The 21,012-nt window shown below is 35.4% G+C and overlaps 1 protein-coding gene across 2 annotated transcripts in view; it reads left to right on the top strand.

Moving 5' to 3' along the window:
* unc-45 (unc-45 myosin chaperone) overlaps window positions 1-21,012 on the top strand; it is a 368,157-nt gene that overhangs the window by 30,342 nt on the left and 316,803 nt on the right. For both annotated transcript variants that reach the window (XM_090393271.1, XM_090393270.1), the window contains exons 2-4: window positions 1,328-1,597; window positions 9,354-9,529; window positions 12,676-12,765. In XM_090393271.1, the coding sequence (XP_090249397.1) occupies window positions 1,328-1,597; window positions 9,354-9,529; window positions 12,676-12,765 (536 nt within the window). The remainder of the gene's footprint in view (window positions 1-1,327; window positions 1,598-9,353; window positions 9,530-12,675; window positions 12,766-21,012) is intronic.

Genomic DNA, 21,012 nt, shown 5'->3' with positions numbered 1-21,012 from the left:
GCAAGTCAACTCCATTTAAACACAGGTACACTGATATCTCGACAAACTGTGGCAAGACATCTGTGACAAGTAGTCCTATATGCTTGAAGGCTTGCAGTCTGAATCCCTTTATCCACAGCTCATCATAGAGCACGTTTTCAGTGGTGTTGAATCCATAAAATTGGACAAGACACCATTTACAGATGAGACCTGCTTTAGTCTTTCCTCCAATTCTAGATGACACTTGATCTGGTTTGAAAGTAGTACTGCTTACCATCTCAAGAATGTTCTTGAAAACGATACGTATGGTGGTTCTGGGGTCATGGTGTGGGGAGGCAATATGCTTAATAGCCTCACCAAGGTGCAAATGCTGGAAAAAGTGACTAGTGAACGATATTGCAACGAAGTTCTTCAATGTCTTGTTCAATTGTTCTGTGGTGCTGTAGGTGAAGAATTCATTTTTATGGATGACAATGCCACACCATATTATACACAAGCAATGGAGATACTTCTGGAGACCAAGGATATTAATCGAATCAAGTAGCCATAACACTCCCCAGATCTCAACCCCCATAAAACATGTTTGGGTCGCAATAAGGAGATGCATTGCTGCTCAAAATCCCCCTCCAGAAAACAAACAAGTTCTTATCCTTGTTCTGAAGGAGGAGTGGGCCCGTTTGTCTCAAGAACTCTTGAATCACTTTGTGCTAAGCATAGAATGACATTGTGAGAGCTGCATCGAAATTCAGGCTGGACGTATTCCATACTGATATGTCTCTGCGCATAGTTTTCTGTAAGCACTGTACATTTATTCCTTAACTACATCCTTAGGAAATTTTTGTAACTTTTGCCAAAAACGTATTGCAATTTAATTTGTACAAAATTTATAACACATTTTTTGTGTAATATAATTTATCAGTATGCTGGCAATAAATTTATGTAGTCATGAAAATTTTTTACGCACAGGTAAAAATGTAGTTCATCCTTAGCTTTTGGACATGGCTATATATGTATATATAGCCACTGTGTGTGCGTGCGCGTGTGTGTGTAGAAAGTATTTTACCTTGTGTATAATAAATGTTAAAGATACCAAGCTATTTTAAACAAGCTATTAGTGATCAGAGCTTATTCTACTTTTACCATGAGTTGCAACACTTGCAGGCGCAAACTTGACTTGTTTGTCTGTTTGCTTACTTGGGAAATGGAGTAAAACCAGGTTTAAAATAGCTTGGTATCTTTAATATATATATATATATATATATATATATATATATATATATATATATATATAGTGTATTTTGTAACAGATATATTTTTGTAATTTTTATTTATTTATTTTATTTTAAAGTGCCTGAAATTACAGAAATAACTTCACCTGATTTGGAAACAGCTGTTGCTAATGATGAAGTAACTGATGATAAAGAAATCCTTCAGCTGAAAGAATCTGGAAATAAATTATTTGGTTCAGGAGATTATGGTGCTGCTGTTAAATGCTATACCCAGGCTTTAAGGCTATGTTCTCCAAAAAGTTCTGATAGACTGGCACTTTACAAAAATCGTGCTGCAGCATATTTGAAACTTGGTCATAATCAAAAAGCACTGAATGATACTAATGCAGGTAGTAGTTTTAAATTTTCGTATATGAAAAAATATAAATTAAATATTTATTAAGTTTTATCAACAAATTAATTTTTAACTATGATTTCATTATTTCTTGTAAACCACTCATAGCACTAGTATTAGAGAAAAAAAAAACATGATATTTATTTTTTAAAAGTCCATTTGTGGATATTTAAACTGGATGGGACAAGTGTTTGTGAAGTGCACTTTGAATGAGGTGTTGATCAGGGGCAATGCACAAATAAGTGCAGATGAAAGTAGTGAGATTGCAAATGTAAGTGGGAATGCCATCAGGAGAATGTCTTATTTTTCTCTTGTGTAAAGGAGTGTTGCAAAGATGGTTGCAAAAAAACATGCAGATGATTTTGCTATGAAAGAAGTAATTGAAAATTGTAGTGTGAATGACATAGCAAGTGATACATAAGGAGCAAAACTGGGATAGAAAGAATGTGGAATGATAGAAATTAATCAAATTGCAAAGTGGAGTTAGGCATTGGTAAGAAAGAAGAGGAAGCAAAAGAAAATGGAATGCTAGGAGGTGAAGTGATAACAAAGTTGATATTAGAAATTAATTGGTGAGGTTGACAGAGGAATAAAGATGAGTGAAGTGTGGAATAAGGAATTTGAAGAGACTGGCTGTTGAAATTGTTAGAAGGAAGATGTGGATTTGTGCTAGCAGAAGGCTGAAAAGTGATATGTTGTATGGGCTCTGTGTTGAAGGATGTTAAGACAGAGCAGATGTTGAAGGTGTGTATGAGAGGTGGAATAATAATAAGAGTATTTAATAATATTTGTAAAAGCATATTTATGCTTTTAAAAATAAAGTTAAATATTCCAACTTTATGATTGGGATAGCAAAAATTTGTCTCTTCTCCCTTTCTCCTCAGATTTTTTTGTTGATCCACATCTGTTTGGTGTTATGAGATTGAAGTGAGCAGAAATTCTAGATATTTAGTGGGGTGTTGCTTAGAGAATGTAGAGGGAGATGATTTTGAAATATTTAGGCAGAAGAGAATGGTGAATGATAAGCAGCTGATAATGATGGATGACTAATTATGGAAGCATTGATTGGATGCAGGAAAGAACATTTATGGATAAAATACCACAGATAAATATTAAATTTTGCAAAAAATACTGTTAGTGAGTTGTAGATGACATTGTGTGAATGGGGAATAGTGGCATGTGTGTGTGTAGATAGAGAATTTAGTAGTCTGGATGTCAAGTTGTGTGGAGTGTGCTCCTACAGTGAGTCCTTTGACTCCATTAGTAATAAGGAGAATAAATTCCTGCCATTCACAGCATGTGATGGAGGCATCTTGTATGACATGAGTGTTGGATTTTAATATGTAATGTGGTGATAATAGATGAAGTCACCATGATACCACCAGTTGGTGAGAGTAATCATGGAATATAGCTAGATAGATGCTTGTTTCACTGAATAAATTAGAAAACTATGACAAACTAAAGAACCAGATTGCTTACCTGTTATGGCATGATGATTGAAAGGAGAAAAATCACTAGTGCCTAGTGATTTCATTCAAGATCAGTTACTGATGCATTGCCATATTGTATTCCTATGGTTAGGAGGATAACTAGAGTGGAGGTAAAATGGATGAAACACAGAATTATGCTTGTGATGTGCAGAGATTGAAGATGCTATGGAGTCATATAGTACATGGAATCAGATCCTGAAGATATGGTGGAAATGATCAATGAGTACTTTGTCAGGATGTTTATTTCAAGTTGGGAGCAGTGTTAAATAGCAATGGGAAACCAGCAGTTCATAAAGTAGTGTTTGAAATTTTAAATAAGCTTGATGTTAATAAGGCTGTGAGACCAAATGGGATGATATCCCATCTGCTTTCACAGCCTTATTAGCATCAAGAAATGTGCAAAGGAGCTGACAGTACTCCTTTGACCTCGGTTGTTCAACAAGAGCCTGGCAACAGAAACAGTCCTGCAAGAGCATAAAGAGGGGATATATAGATGTTATTTATTTATTTATTTTTTGATTCTTCCTTATTCTAATGCAAAAGGAAGAATCTATGCCGTTAACGTCAAACTGTAGGCCATTTGTGTATCAGGTGAAGGTGTTAATGGCAACAAAACTTGAATTGATGAGAATGGACACCGTTCTAGAGAGCAGTATGGATTTGTTTAGGAGCAGTCTTGATAGCATATTATAAAAAATATGCAACTGGTTATGTTTTATAATATGGTGACAAGTGTATATTTATATGTTAATAAACAAGAGATATTTAGAAGTTAATTTTTATTTTATTTTATATTTTTCGATTTTGCAAAGGTATTCAATAAAATACTGCATGAACTTCAGGTGTCAGCAGTGGAGGATGTGGGTGTGACATATAGCTAGACAGATGCTTGCATAGGAATATTGGTACATAGGAACATTGGTACAGGGGTCACATTGCAAAAGTTGCAAACATTTCCCAGAAATTGCTACTGTAATGAGGACACTAACATGTAGTGATAAGATGGTGATAGTTCTGCCTCCTATATAAAGCATCAATCAGACAACATCTAGATTTTTCATCAGGTCTAGTCACCTGATATCTGAAAGGAGACATTAGAAAGAGTGCAGAGGCGAGTGACTGAAGACCGAGGACTTTGGCATGTTGAGTACAAGGACCAATGCTTGATATTTGCTTGATATTCACTTTTGTGGTTTTTATCAATTTGTATTGCAGTTATGCCTCAGAACTACACATTATTAATTATCTATTAATTTAAAGCTTCAGAGATTATGCTTAAAACCTGGTAGAAAACTATTTTTTAGAGTATTTATTTATTTTTTGAAAGAGAGAAACTCTTAGGTGACAATGTCAGGAGTATTGACATGAAAGCAGGAAATGCAGCAATTTAGATGGTGGTGGTGGTGGTGGGGGGTTGTAGTATATATATGTTAGTCACTTGAAAAATAGTGATCCTGAAGGCAGAATTCTTGAGTGTCTCTGTAGGTGCTAGAGGGATCCAATCTTTAGCAACAGACACCAATTAATGAAATTAATAATTTAAAATTAAGCACATCTGTTATATTTGATATCAGACAGTTTGAAACAGAGATATTTGTTTAATATTCCAGTTCTAAACTAGGAACATAAGTATAGTAATCTGCTGTTCGTTTAACCTTCACTAATACTTCAAAACTTCAAAGTACCAACCTGAATCAATATTGACTTGAAATAGCACTTTTCTGCAATACATAAATGCTTTCCATGCATCAGGCTTATGTGTTTCATTAACATAGGTTTTTTTTTTTTTTTTTATGCTGCCTATCTGCTCTTTATATATGTAGAAGTATGCTAAATTGCTATATGTTATGGATGGTATAACAAGAAAAAAAATAAAACAATAATAACACTTGAATTATTTTTTATTTTTTATTATATCAGTTGACCAACTTCATTTCATGCACACATACACAAATGACAGAAATTAGTTATATGTATTAACAACTTAATTAATTTGTGAAATTGCTGAAATTAATGAAATCTTTTAGAAAGAAAAAATAAATACCATATTTTTAGCAAGTAATAGATGCAAATTCTTGCATTATGGTCTACGAATTCCTGGAAGAGAGCAACCTCTCTCCAACAGTTTTGAGAGCTGACAGGCGCTATCTGATACCATACTTTGTTAGTTTCACAAAAAATAATTGGTGTAAATTTACCTGTAATTTGTTTATTCCCGTTTTTAAGTATTCAAAGTGCATTTATTTATTATTCATTTTCTTAAACCAACAATTATCTTTTCTTGAATATTCTTTTCACTTGATTAGACTATAAATTACAGATGCCAAGAAATTATATTCTTGGTTTAAGATACTTCATGTACAAACTCTGTTTGCTTACACTTAAACCAAGAATAAATGCACTTTGAAAAGAATAATTTATAGTCTAACCATGTGAAAAAACTTTCATCTCCTCTCTATGATCCAGAGTATTTTAGTAATAATGTGATACACATTTCCATTACTTGTATATGGGAAATATGACTTCTGCATTATTTCAACTTTGGTATTGCTTTAAAAAAACAAAAAAAGATTGTTACTGTGCAGTATTACAGAATCCGTCACTATTGTGGAAGTCATAAGAGATTTCCAGAGATGCAGACTAAACCATATTAAAGATAGCCATATGCTCTGAGCAGTGGCCACTCACAACGCTGCTGCAAGGCTGATTTCTACTGCATTAAATGTGCAGAAAACCAAAAACAGAGCTAGCTAAATATGCCGAGTGTGGCAGTCCATATCCCACCAACCACAAAGGCTGGCTGCAAGCAACACTTGGCCATCCAAAACTCAACAAAAGTAAATCTAAGATCCCATCAACAACTCCACGGACACCCACAGCAAATGCTGATAACCCTTAACGGCACAACAAACCACCGAAACACATGCCTCATATGCAGAGGTGGTGGCTTCAAAACCTGAAGGAAAAACAACCCCTAACCTAATGCATCAAAGCTGCTCTCATAGCAGCCACTCTGGGCAAAATGTTAATTGAGTTCAGCAAAGCAAACCTGCCAGGACTCCACAAACAATTCTTGTTGTACTAGTCAGTGATTAACAGACATAGAAGGCCAGCTCTCTACAGATTATGTTCTGGAATGCCAATGTCTAGGAAACAAAATGTGTGAACTACAAGAATTTATGACAAGTTATAGTGCTGAGGTAATCCTTGTAAATGAAATGCACCTTCGATCAGTTGACAACCCAAAGCTCAGGAACTGTGTTCTCTACCTAAATGACAGACCCAGTGCCAGGGGAGTGGCAAAGCCATATTTTTCAAGCTCAATATAGAACACAATGAAATTGTAAATCCTGCCACTACCAACATAGAAATCACAGGAATGGAGGTCCAAACTGCAAATGTGGGGTCCCTGAAAATATACTCTGTATATAGCTCTTCAAGCAAACAGTTACTGGAAGCAGACTTGACTGAAATTCTAGACACAAGTGAAGCAGTGCTAGTATCAGGAGACCCAAACATTAAGCACACAGCTTGGAACAGCAGAACCACAAATTGAAATAGTAGAATCCTCAATGAATTTTCTGCTACCAGGAACACAGTGATTATAGGACATCCAGAACTTGCGTACTATACTACCATGTGGCAGGACTTCTTGATATAGCAATACTACAAAATATCGTGCATCAGTACCAAATAAATGTGATGGGCAACCTCAGATCTGAACACAACCCAATGTTACTCCAACTGGGCTTACAACATGAAAATATCCCAGATTGAATCCCAACTGTTAATTGTACAAAACTAACTACTATACTATATGAATCTATTGGCCCAGTTTCTGCCATCGACTGAAAGGAAAAAATTGACAACTCAATTTTGAGCTTAGAAAAGTTGATAACAACCACGTTAACAGCTGCCACCACGGATTTATCATGCCATCGACTGAAAGGAAAAAATTGACAACTCAATTTTGAGCTTAGAAAAGTTGATAACAACCACGTTAACAGCTGCCACCACGGATTTATCATGCATAAACTCCAACCAATTTCCAGATGAGATTAAAAATTTAATCTGTGAAAAGAACAAAGCCAGGTGACAATACCATAGAATCTGGCCCTAGAACACTGACAAGCACTCAATTGGCAAAGTAAGTCTGATATGCATGTAAAAATTATCAAAATCAACAGTGAGAGACAAAACTGCAGCAGTCCTTAAACGCAGAGGACTAGATGCTCTGGAAAATGACCAAAGCTCTGTGCACAGACCCTAAATCTCTCCCACCAATCTGTGGTGAATGGTCTGGTTTACCTTGACATAGATAAAGTTGAAGCCTTTACTGACAGCCTAGTCCAGACTACACGCATGCAGATCTAGACTTCAACAGTGAAGTAAACACCTGGGTATGATGTATGTTAAAAGCATAGAGTACATAAACCCCATCCAAATGACTTCATTTCACCTGCTGAGGTATGTGAAATCATCACTAAACTTAAGAACATGAAAGCACCAGGCCTAGATGGGATTTCTAACAAAATCATCAAATACCTACTGTATAAAGCTGTAACACATTATTGCTATTATTAATTCAATATTAAGATATCACTACTTTCCTGCACTATGAAAAGTAGCATATGTAATCTTAATCCCAAAACCAGGAAAAGCAGCACACACCTTCCCCAAAACTATTGCCTAATCAACCTGCTTTCCTGCTAGGAAAAATAGCTGAGAGGATAATACTAATAAGATTTCAGAAAGTCACTAAAGAATTAAATCTTATTCCAGATGAGCACTTTGGATTCTATGAGAACCACTCCACAGAACAAGAAGTTCTCAGAGTTGTGGAAACCATCAACATAGCATTTATCTGGAAGCAGCTCACAAAAGGGCGATCTTCCTGGACATTGCCAAAGCGTTCAAAAAATATGGCATAATGGGCTTCTTTTCAAACTCCTGCAAGTCAAATTTCCACTAGGACTGGTTAAACATACCAATTATACCTCAGCGATCGCAAACTCTGAGTGAAGATACAGGAAATTAGATTATCTGAATGCAACATCATAGCAGGGCAGGCATTCCCCTGGTCCCCCTACTATCATCTCTGCTCTTTGCTATCTATGCGGCTGACATCCCACACCTTGTTGTCACCACATAGATCCTATACATAGATGATACTGCAGTAACGGTCCACTCCTTGCAACCTAGATTGGCAACTGACAAACTGCAAAACACAGTCTCAGTACTAGAACAGTGGTTCAAAATACGATGAATTGATTTTAATGCAGACAAGAGCACTGCAGTGTGTCATTCACAAGAACATGCGCATCTCAGGCGAAGTTGTCATATTTGGCACCCTCATTCCATGGCAACTGCTAGAATTTTGAAGTATCGGCTTATTCCCATTTTCTCATCTATTACCATCTACAAAAGACAAACTGTCACCTCTATCATTAGCTGGTGTTCATCAGATTCCTTGTGAATGTAATTTGATATACTTTAGGCAGTCAAGTCATTCTGTGGAAATAAGAATTAATAAGCATCAGTATTACATTGAATATGTGAATCCTCCAAAGTCAAGTCATTCAGCATAGTATTGACACTAAACACAGTATCCGGTGGGATGAAGCTTGTCTTTGCCATAGAAGCAGTTTTAAATATGAATGCGTTTTCAAAGAAGTGAAGCCATTTTACACCAGCCTAACCTGGATTGGAATGATTATCTCTCTCTCCCCCAAAAGCTTGAGTGATTCTCATTTTATGTAAACATCAAAAATAGTTTTAATATTATTTATTAATATAACAGTACATTGATGATGTACTGTTATTTTCAGCATGAAATATCTGTATACTTTCATTAAAGTTAATTACTGTAATTATCATGTAATTTGTTGTTTAAAATATCTAATTAATCCATCTTAATTAAGTAGTTATTAAGTATCTCTTAATGAATGTATATATCTAGTTTGGGAGATAAATCCTAAGCTATCATTCCAACTTTTAGCATTCCTTAAAAGTGGTGATGCTTTCTACAATAATAGGGTATACATTTCCTTGTTTTTAGCTGTTTGCTTGCACACGACAGTTCTTCACATATATTCTGATGATGCATTGCTCATGACAGTAAATTATTAATGCTGATAATTACACCAGTATTATTGTTTATTAATACCTCTGGTTTGTTTGTCATTTTTTCTATTAACCCAAGGTAAAAATAAAGTGCATTGTGTATTCTTAATGTAAATTTTAATTGTTTCTTTTACATAGCTCTAGAACTAGACCAAGCTGATGTTAAAGCATTGTTTCGACGATGTCAAGCTTATGAGAACTTGGAGAAATATGATGAGGCTTTCAAAGATGCAAGAGCTGTACATCATCTTGAACCACAGAATCGAGCGATACAGCCTATTCTTAGAAGGCTAAACATAAAACTTCAAGAAATTGTAAGTTATTTTTTATATATGTGGTCATAGATATGTAGAATTTCTGCTACTTTTTAGTATTGATTAAATTAATGTAAATATTGGCTCTTATAAGATATGTAACTTTTATGGATAATAATAAAATCAATATTTATAAACTGTGTCTGATTATAACTGTAATTTTATGACAGTCCAACTCATGAAAGATTGCATATAGCACATCAATAGCTAAAGTTAAATAACCTAGAGTAATCTAGAAACACTGTTTTAGGTGATGAAATCTGCCTAATTACATTCACAAACAGCCATGATTACATAGGGTGATTTGAATCCAATATGCAAGTTGGAGAGCAAAGAAGGTCTCTATTGGATCAATCAGTCCAATCAAGTTACTCTACGGATGTTGTGTGACCTTATTTCACATTTGAAATTTTAGTGTATGGTCATTTGAGTATAGGAAATTTAGAAAAGGATGAAGAAGTTCACCCTAGAAATATAACACTTGTCTCTGCCAAAATGATTCTCAAGGAATAGTAATATTACAATGGTGTCATTGTTGTTGTGTTCATCCATTAACTGTTAAAAAAAAAAAAAGCCTTAGCGTTCATGAAGTGGAAACTTTGTATTGGATTTTGGTAGAACCAGTTTTTTGCTACATATTTTGAATGACTTATTGAATTGTAATCTTGAACTAATGTGATGTTCAAGATCAACTTAATGACAAGATATAAATTTATCTTTGAGAGATATTCTATAGTAAACATTAATGTATTTTTGAATCCCCATAAAAACATTTTTCCAGCTTAAAAACTGCTCAGAAACATGCATTTTGACTTCAGTTTATTTTTAGAAATTAATTATAGGGGAAAATATATTTTATCTTCTTCTGCAGCTTATCCCACTTAACTAGGGTCGCTGTCTCTAATGAGTCTCCTCCACATCCAAGTTCTTTGTCCAGGTCTTTCTCCTCCCCTGCACATTCATCTGCATGACCTTTATTCCCACATACTCGTCCTCCCTCCTCGTCACGTAACCAAACCATCTCAACCTTGCTTCCTGTATCTTCGCTCCTAAGTTTGTGACTTTCACCATTTCCCTAACATAGTCATTTTATCCTGCTGATGTTATTTTTCCTCAGGGCCACAGTTTCCACAGCATACATCATCATAGCTCTCATCAGTGTTCTAGATTTTTGCCTTTAGATTAACCAGCACCCTTTTATCACATAGCATTCCGGCCATCTCTATCCAGTTCATCCATCCAGCTAGTATCCTGCATCCCACTAATGGAAAAAAATATTTTGTAAATAAATAAATTAGCATAAAAATAGTATAATTCAACATAAATTTATATTGCCTAAATGAAAAATTGACTCCTTTATGTACATATGATAGCCTTTGCATGAAACATGAATTTTTTTTTATTGCTTAAGCAATAAAAAAAAATTTACATTAAACAACAGCAAACATGAAAATTCTTGCTTTCATATCCTGCTCATACAGCCTGGCTATAAGCAATAGTTATATGCACAGATAGCATTGCTGGAAATCAGAACATATATGATACTCAACCATATATACATCTTTCTATCCAATGGCTACATTGCTTATAGGGGAAAAAAAAAAAACCTTCCTCTCTCCTCAATCCTTGGCCACCCCTTCAGAAGAATTTCTGAAATGCCATCACCATCCCCGTACATCTGGGGTACATCAGATAAAATAGTCAAGTCTTTTAAAAAGTACAACCTCTACAAATCTTTTAAACCCCACTGGAAACTTGCTACCCTTATCTGCTCTGCCAAAAATTAGCTCCCTCCTTTCTCAGTGTCTGGAGTATATAAAATATCCTGTTCCTACAAGTTGGCTTTGGACAGACAGGTAGATCAGCCACTATCCATTTAGATGAACACAAATCTTATTTCTGCAATCATGACTATGGTCAATCTGGTCTTGTAGACCATGTATTGGATACCTCTCACATGATCTTCTGGAAGAAAACCACCATGCTCCATCATAGCAAATTTAAAAAAAAAGACTGTTTTTGGAATTTACAGTTGCAGTTACACTCAAAATCAACCACATTTAAATAAATATGGGTGAAATAAATATGAACTACTATCACACATCATGCTGAAATCTGTGTGTAGTTGTTCATATGTGATCATATCAAAGCCGTATAATCTTTAAATAGAGGAATAATAACTTATTCCTGCTTGTCAGTGTTTTTTTATCATCCAATAATCTCTTGAGATGTTTTGTCCACTTTTGCACTGTCCTCTGAACTTTAGCACATTAGCTCTCTTCTGCCATTTCTTTATATTTAATTTGATATATGTAATATAGAACCTGTGGTTTTTTCTCCTCAATTTAATTATCATCTGCAAATAACTGGATACCTCCCCTCCCCAAGTTGCTTTCAGTATCATTAATGTACAAATTGAACAGCAGCAGCAGCCCAAGTACAGAGTTCTGTTGCACACAACTAGTCACTTGCATTCTCCTTGATTTAACCCTGCTATATACTATTTTCTGATGTTTGTTCATCAGCCATTCTTATTGATGCCACGTGGCTTCACTCAATTCACATCAATCTTCATTTGCTCCAACTTACATAATAGGATTCTATACTACCACATGAAGCCCTGTCAAATGCGTTTGCAAAGTCCAGTAATATCCACATACCCATATAGTACCCAGCTACTCATGTGAATATGAGATATTTGGTCTAGAAGGCTAGCTCATGCAGTTACAATAATGCCTTTTTTGTATGAGTGACTTAGGTTCAAATATTTGTCTGGGATGCAAAGATTCTTTATAAAGACTTTTCAGCTGAAATAAGAGATGGTCTCATATGTAGGTAGTAAGGTTTTCCCTTCTAAACTTTGCTTTTTTTTATTTTGCTGGTCAGAGAATGCACATTCATAGACATAGCAGATTATGCAGATAGTAATAACCCTGTTAGAGCACTGATTAGATTTCTAAGAAGCCAAGTTACTTTTCTGCAGCAGGCCATTGAGCCTAATGTGTTAAAGAGGAGATGAGATATATAGTCTGTACCAGAATATAGATTCTGGTACAGACCACAGGTTTATTGTTATTTATATAAAATATTAATGTGAAATAAAACCACCATTCAATTTAGTTAATAATATGCTCCTTGATATGTAGGCTAAAGAACAAGCAAGTACAAGAAATAGAGTGAAACAAATGTTCGATTACCTCTTAAGTGATGCAACCTCAGTTGAAAACAGAAATCAGGTAAGTTCCTTCTTTTTTTCTTCCCTTGCTGTCTGTTGCTGTGACCTTTGTAATGGCATAGTATGACTTTAGCATTGGTTTGGGGTTTATTGATGCAAGGCCAATACTATCTCCCTCATTTTTTGGTTTATTGGTGCAACTCCTCCCTCTCTTTTTAGATCTGAATACATAAATGATCACATGCTGATCGTACTTTTGAAACTATGTATTTCAGGAAAATTAAGTATTTAGAATGTACAGTGATATGAAGTTAATGTATGTAGCTGTCAATCAAGTTGCAATAAAAATGTTGCTAAATATGAATAGGTGAACACCACCTGCTTCTAATGTTTTTAACTGTCTTTCTTTAAAAAATAATATATAAAGAAAACCCAGTTGATTTGCTATCAGGTAGCTCGTCATACTATATAATTCTAAATTCATTCTCTCACCAAACTGAATAGTTTGATGAAAGAAGAAAAAGAAGGAAAATAAAAAAGAAGTAAAAATAAATTAAAATTAATAATAAATAAAATCTGACTATATTTTAAATTAATTTATAACAAAATATGATCAGCTTTTATTTATCATTAATTCTTATTTCTTTATTTTTACTTTTATTTCTGTATTTATTTATTATTTTATTTATTTTTATTTTTGCAGCTAATTACAAATTGTTTGGATTGTCTAATTTGCAGATCTTATCTTATATCCACTTTCTTTTTATGTTATGCTTGAATATACTAATTGTTTTGCTTCATTCATATATTTGTGCTACAATTTATGTACTTAATAAACAATGAATTAATTATCTTTTCACATGGTAACATATATGTTGTGTAGTATAATGATGCTTACAGAGTAAGGTCACTAAACACATGATGCATCAGTTGTACTGTGCTACATATGCAGTAATGGCTGTATTTTCAGAGGCAAAGGTATTTTTTCTGGAAATCGGGTCTTTGTGTCATTGAGGAATTCCCTTATAGTGAAGTATTTACTATAGTAAATACTTCACTATAAGGGAATTTTTTTGTCCTTACAAGTTACTGTTATGAGAATTGACTGCAGTACAACTCCAGTTGGACTGGGAATAATATACTGACTGATATTTTCTTTAACAGGATTGTGAATGTTGCAGAATTATAGAAATAAAGTCAAATGAACATTGTCTGTGGAAATGTAAACAAGCAGAGAGCAGATAATGTGCATCTATGTGCTAGGGAATAGAATGTGTTATTAAAATTGTGGGAGACATTATTCAATTTGGTTGTTCTCTATTGAAGAGGTATTTTTGAGCTACCTTCTGAAATGTGGGTGCAGTATTTCCTGCTCAGGTAGATCTCCAATTCTTAGAGTGTTAGAAGTTGTTTCAGGAGAGGTAGAATCTCATATGAAAGAGAAAGCACAGCTTTTAATACAATGTTAGATGTTATCCAATCATCATCATCAATAAAGAAGTGTTTCTCAAATAACAGGAGCTCTTAATTAAACATATATCTGTTGGATATTGGTGAGATCAGTTAGATTTTTTTTGTGAGAAAGTAGATAAGATGGAATTTTGAAATTGATTAATTTTTAATGTTAATGAATGTTTGGTAATTTCTGAATTGAGGAGTAAAGGGTATCTTTGTCAGTAAAACTGCAAATGCGGTTGGCAGTGAGTAAAAAGTAACTACTGTATAAAAGGAACTGTAAAGTTCCTTTTATACAATAAAGAATTGATCCTTAAAGTATTCTGATATTGCTATTGTCTACTCTCAAAAGTAGTGATTGATCAGAGAAGAAACTATGTCCTCAGTTGGGTGAAATACAACATTACTAGTTACAGTAAATCTTCTTAATTTTAAATCATATAATTCAGCATAGCATGTCCAAAGTGCAGTTGGTATTGATGATGCCCTTTAGTTGGAAACAGTTGGGTCTGATTTACATCCAGGATGTGAAGTATCTTTATAAACACTTTTCATCTGAAAGTCAGTCAGTTAGTCTCACAGAGGTTGCAGGATTTTTCCTCATTGAAATTTATATTTTTTTATCCTGAAAGCCAGACAAACCAGCAAAAGAATACATGTGGTTGATAGACAGTGCACTATACAGATAGGGTTAATCACCTATCAGAACATGAATCAGATTTCTAAGAAGAAAAGTTTCTTGGCTGTGATAGGCTATTGAGCTTAACACATAGAGAAAGATGAGATAGTTCAGCACACCTTACATTACTAATTAGATTGCATATCTCTACCGGCTTTATATATATCTGACCCACAAATGAAAAGATGCAAACCTATAGTACATGAGTGCCATGTGTGGATTTAGATGTAAAGAGAAAAGAAATCTCTTGACATGTTTTTTGAATAGTTAAAAGTTGTAATCTTTGAGGGAAGCCATTTTCCAGAGAACAATGGTATATTATGAAATGAAAGAGGAGAAGGAGAAATTAGTTAACAAAATTTGAAGGTGGATGGTAAATGGACATTGGCCAACAGCTACTCTTGTTATTACAGATTTTGGAGAAGTGGAGAAACGATAGTGACCAGTTCAGGTAAACATTTAATTGGCCACTGACATAAAAGTACCCATAACAGAGATGTAAGGCAGAAACAATATCTGCAAGAGAGGGACTGGAGTGATTCTGTGAGAGAGGGATCATCATTAATTTGGTTTGTCCTCTTAATAGCATCAAGCAGTGCTAGTAAAGCTTTGGGTGCACCCTGAAACATGTGAGCCATATTCCATGTTAGGCAGATTGGGATTTATATAGCATTAGTAGTTGTAGAGGTGAAAAGTGTACTTTTTGTGAAGGGATGCCTTTACAAAAAAATAGAAAAGTACACTGAGTTTTTTGACAGCTGCAGAAGCTTTGGCTGAAATGTGTTTGTGCTAAGAAAGGCTTGTGGCTCAAGTCAGTCCCAGAAGAGAGAGAGAGAGAGAAACCTGATCTTGTTTTGATAACTGATTGTTATCAAAAATGAGGGGGAAGTGATGTATGCTCTTTCTTAAGGAAGTTTTGCAGGTGTTTTAGTACTTGTTATGCTAGTTTTTCACTACTTGTGTTTTAGTAGCATTGAAGTTTATTACCTTCTCCTTGTTGAAGAATAGTGAGGAGATCAGAGTTTAAGCATTTGTTAAGGAGGATCTTGAAGCTTCTCATGATTAGGTAGTGCAGGGGTTCTTGAATAAGAGAGAAGAGTGGAGTGTAACTGTCATCAGCATAGCTGTGGATAGGATTTGAAGTCAATGAGAGTTGGTCATTTATGTTCAGGAGGAGCAGTGTTGGTAAAAGTACAGAAACTTTGTAGCATCCCTGTATTGGTGGGAAAATTTGAGAAGAAACCATCTAGCATGAAACATAGTGAGTGACCAAAGAGAAAGCTGGCAACCCAGTAACAAAAGGTTGAAGGCAGACCATAGGATGATAGTTTGCTTAGTGGACCTTTGTGCATCAGAGATGTCGAAAGTGACCACATGAGTTTCTCTAAATCTTTTTAGAACTTGACTCCAGAGTCAGGTGAGGATTGCTAGATGATCAGGTATGGATTAAGAGAATTCATACTGTTTGTCACTAATTATTAAGTAGGTAAAGATACGAGGTAAAAAAAGATAAGTAAATTAAAATATCAGAAAAAGAGGTCACATGGTATGGTGATTCAATAATTCAATTTGCACTTGACGAAGGAGTCACTAAATTGAGCTTCCTGGGAGCTAAAATTAAGCTGTAACAAAGGCAATAGTAAACCAAAAAAGAAAAGTAAAAGAGGTAGTGCTAATTGGAACTAATAAGTTAAGTAGTGACAAATGTAGTATGAGAGAGAGAATATGAATAACAAGTTAAGAAGTAGGGCAAAGTTAGCAAATGATTCAATGCGCAGGCCATGTAAAAAAAAAAAAAAAAAAGGGGTGTGAGTTTTTGTATGTGTGGAGTGAGTTTGATGGTAGAAAAGATTTGTATAAGAGGGATAGCCTGCACTTGAATGGATTTGGCATCAGGTGCTTAGAGAAATTATTTATTGGAATGAGTCCTCTGCATTAGGTCTCAGGGAAACTAGGTCATCTTGGGTGGAACACTGAGAATGTGTATGCAAGTTCAACAAGAATGTGCAGAGGTTATAGTGATATGAATATAAATGAGCATGGTTATGAATGTGCTGAATGGATGGATTATCCTTTGGGTTTAGGCGTTTTGAATATGTGTGTGCCCGCGCATGCACTAGAAAAGAGAAAGTTGCACAACCAACTGGGCCAAGCAGACTGCAGATTTAAGTATAAGAAAAAGTGAGGAAGTAGCTTGTTATGTATATACACAAATACCAGGAGCATTAGAAAGAAAGTGTTGGATTTTCTGGTGAGTATGTTGTGGCCTAAAATTATTGGCATCACTAAAACTTGGCTCATAGAGTTGGATGTTGTAACTGCAATCGAGTACAAAGGATATAGTATTTTTAGAAAGACAGAAGAGATGTAAGAAGGGGGAGGGTACCACTAATCATATCAAATAACTTGAATCTGGTTAGGATAGAAACACATGAAAGCAATAATAGTAATAATGTTCTGTATGGAAATGAATGTGAGGCTACTTGCTGTGAAATGCAGGCCTACAGGATGAAATATGTGGTGCGGTATTGATACAGACCTAGGTTCATTTGCTGGGGTCCGAAGAAGTACATTGCCAAATTACCCAGATGAGTACTAAATGAGTAATTATTATGGGTAACTTAAATTATACAAATATTGATTATACAAATTATTGATTGACAGAGAAAACTCATAAGAAAACGGGAGACTTTATTGAACTGGTACATAACACATTTGTTATACAGCACATGAGAGAAGCAACTCAAAGACAAAGAGCGTTAGATTTAAGCATAGAATCAGAAGTTGTCTCAATTAATGATATAATTGTTTTGCCACCAGTTGATGACAGTGATCATGCCATACTGGCTTAGGAAGTAGCCAACTATATGGATATTCCAATCAGAACAAGTTATATGCTGAGCTACAAATCTAGAAATTTTGACAAACTCAGGGTAATACTGTCTTTGGTTCCATAACATCACTTTTGAATGGAAAGGATATCAACAGTGCATGGGAAGCTTTGAAAAATATGCTTAAATGATATGGTATCTGAATGTGTCTCTAGAGTTCAAAGAACAGATAGAATGGGAGAGAAATGGATTTGTAATCTCATTAAACACAAATCCATAAAAAGAAGAAGAGGAGGATGTGGAAGGAATATCATTCAGAATAAGAGTAAGAGGAGTTGTGAAATATATAAAGCTCAGACCAGAGAAGTTTTGAATATTGCATGGAAAGCTAAGTTAGAGTATGGAAAGAAATTGACTGCATAGACCAAAGGCAGCCCAAAAGAATTTTATTGTTATGCTGCAAGTAAAAGAAAGAATGAATGCAGAAGGTACCCTAGTATCAGAAGCAGATGAGGTAGTTCAAATAGCGAGTGTTCACTTTGTGTATATAACTTAATGCACAGTTCTACCACTATATTGGATGAGGAGAAGATTGTAGTGTATGAGAAAGAGGTTCTAGAACTGTTACATACCTAAATAAGAATTCGGGTATGCAACCTGAATAATGAAAATATTCAGGTATGCAACCTTTAGTATAGAACATACCTTTAGTATACGTGTTGATGGTACATCAACACGTATACTAAAGGTATGTATACCTTTTAGTATATGTGTTGATGGTACATAACATGTATAGTAAAGGTATGTTCAGCCAAACTGGCTAGACCCTTGACATGTTTGCATGATTTGAGTCTTATCTCAGAAAGGATCCCACAGGAATGGAAAGAATGTATGATAACCCCATTGCACGAGGATGCTGCAATGACTGATGTATCTAATTATCAACCTGTCAGTATCTCTGGTGTAATTTTAAAGATTTTAGAGAAGTTGGTAAGAACTTGCATACAGAAATGGGTGGACAAATAGGCTATACTTTGCAATTAACCATCGGTTTACCAAAGGGTCATGTCTGAGCAATTTGCTCATATTTTATAATGATAATCTTTCAGCTGAGTTGGATAAAGGGAATGGATACACTATGATACTATTAGACTTTGCTAAAGCATTTGATAGAATACCACATGAAAGGCTGTGGCATAAACTGGAGAATGTGGGATTGGAATGAAGATCTTGGGAGGATACAGTGGTTGGCTATGCATGAGAGGAACGAGTGTAGGTGTAAGAGAACTGCATCAGAGATCAAGGGAGAGAGAGAGAGGGAAAAGAAGAGAGGAAATTGCAGAAAGACAGTGTAGAAGCAAGGGATAGGGAGGTGAGAGTTGGAGAGAAAGAGATTACAATCTGTAAGAGTCAGGGATGCCAGCAAGAGAAGGATGAATGAATCTCTTTGGAGTGTCATGTATGGAGATTCGATGATTCAGGGTGTGAAGATTAGAGTGCCAGAGGAGTGCTTGCCTGCTGGAATGATAGAGTGTGGAAATGGCAGTGAAGAGAGTGATGAAAGAGTGGAGGAGATGATAGTAATGGTTGAACAAATGACCTGAGAGGTAGCATGAATCGTGTAACATGAGATTTGAGGTTGATGTTAGACATAGTGTAGCAGAAATGTGTTTGAGGAGAGATAGTAAGGATAGTTGATCCGGTATGACAATCAGAGTGTAGGAGAAGAGCAGTGATGATGAATGAGATGATAGTGAAAATATTCAGGAAAAGGGGTCTGGAATATGTGGATGTATGGAGCACATTTGAGGATAGAAGAGAGCTGTATGAAAGAGATGGATTGCATTTGAATGCAGAAGGGTGCAGGCATTTGGAGAAACACTTGTTTGCTATGCAAGTGAGTGTGTCAGGACAGAGAAACTACAGTTGCACAGGTGTAATTTTGCAGGAATGGTCTCATGTGGGGATAGTGGCTTGAGAAATAAGGAGGTGTACACTATATTTCAGAGACAGGTGCTGGCAATACACTGATTTTTCTGTATACAAATACTAGGAGCATTAGAAATAAAGGGAATGAGTTTGTGGCATCGATTGACTCAGTCTATCAAAAGGTTGTTGGTATCAGTTAAACTTGGTTAACTGAGGAGGATGTTCTAACAGGTATAGAAATTGAAGGGTATAATATATTTTGGCAGGATAGGGAAGGTAAACTTGGTGGTGGAGTGTTACTTGTGATAAGAGATGAATTGTGCACTCTCAGATTGGAGAATCTTAGTTTTTCACTAATGGCTTTGAGCATATATGGTGTGAGATGGATGTTTATCGGACAAGATATTTAGTGGAATGTTGCTACAGACCAGGGAATATATGTGCTGATGAGCAGAAAATGTTTAGGCAAATTAGTTTGGCAAGTGCAATGCAGAGGTGATCATCATGGATGGGGGGAGCTTCGACTATAGAGATATAAACTGGGAAGAGGCGACAACGTGCAGTAATAAGGGAACTGAATTTTTGGATTTCTTGAGGGACAGCTGTCTTAGGCATGATGTAGTGAAGGAAACACAAGGATTGAGAGTTCTAGATTTGGTCATAGCATCAGAGGATCTGATTGTGACTGAGGTCGTACTTATCCCCTGTGAGAGTGACCATGTAGTCCTGACTTGGAGGATGAATAGGTACAAGAAGGTAGTACAAAACAGAAGGAAGTTATGTGGAATTATAAGATGGGTGACTGTTATAGACTTAGAAACCAGCTTGCAGCAGTGCAGTCGATGAAAGTAGAAAAGAAGGGGGGGGGGGAGATCATTAGTGCATGAGAGATACTTGAGAAAAAAATATTGACAGCAATGACATATTGTATACCTTGAATGAAGAAGATAAGCAATTTGGAAGCAAATGAATGACAAAAAAGAATAAAAGGGGAATTGCAGAAGAAAAAGAGATCATGGAAGGCATGTAAAGAGCAAGGTGGAAAACAATTGCATGAGGAATATATGGCTCAGGCTAGGAAAGTGACTAATATTGTAAGGAGAGAAAAATTAGAATATGAGAGGAGACTGGCACTAAAATCCAAGGAGAATCCCAGGGAGTTTTTTCGCTATGTGGTGAGTGGGAGGAAAAATGATAGTGGATGAATTATCTTGCAGGATGGAGAGGAATTGGGTGACCAAAGTTGATGACATAGTTGAGCTATTTAATGATCACTTTATGAAGGTTCAATCCTGGTACTAAAAACTTTATTCCTAGAGGGATAATGAGTGGTGAGGTGTTGGAGTTGAATGAAGGGGTATGTATGCTGAATATTGAGTACACAAAATATCAATAAGGCATGGGGACCGGATGG

The sequence above is a fragment of the Typopeltis vanoorti genome, chromosome 5 (assembly GCF_054136105.1).
Source record: "Typopeltis vanoorti isolate ZY-2024b chromosome 5, IOZ_Tvanoo_1.0, whole genome shotgun sequence".
Classification (NCBI taxonomy): domain Eukaryota; kingdom Metazoa; phylum Arthropoda; class Arachnida; order Uropygi; family Thelyphonidae; genus Typopeltis; species Typopeltis vanoorti.
This window is presented reverse-complemented; position numbering and strand designations above follow the sequence as displayed.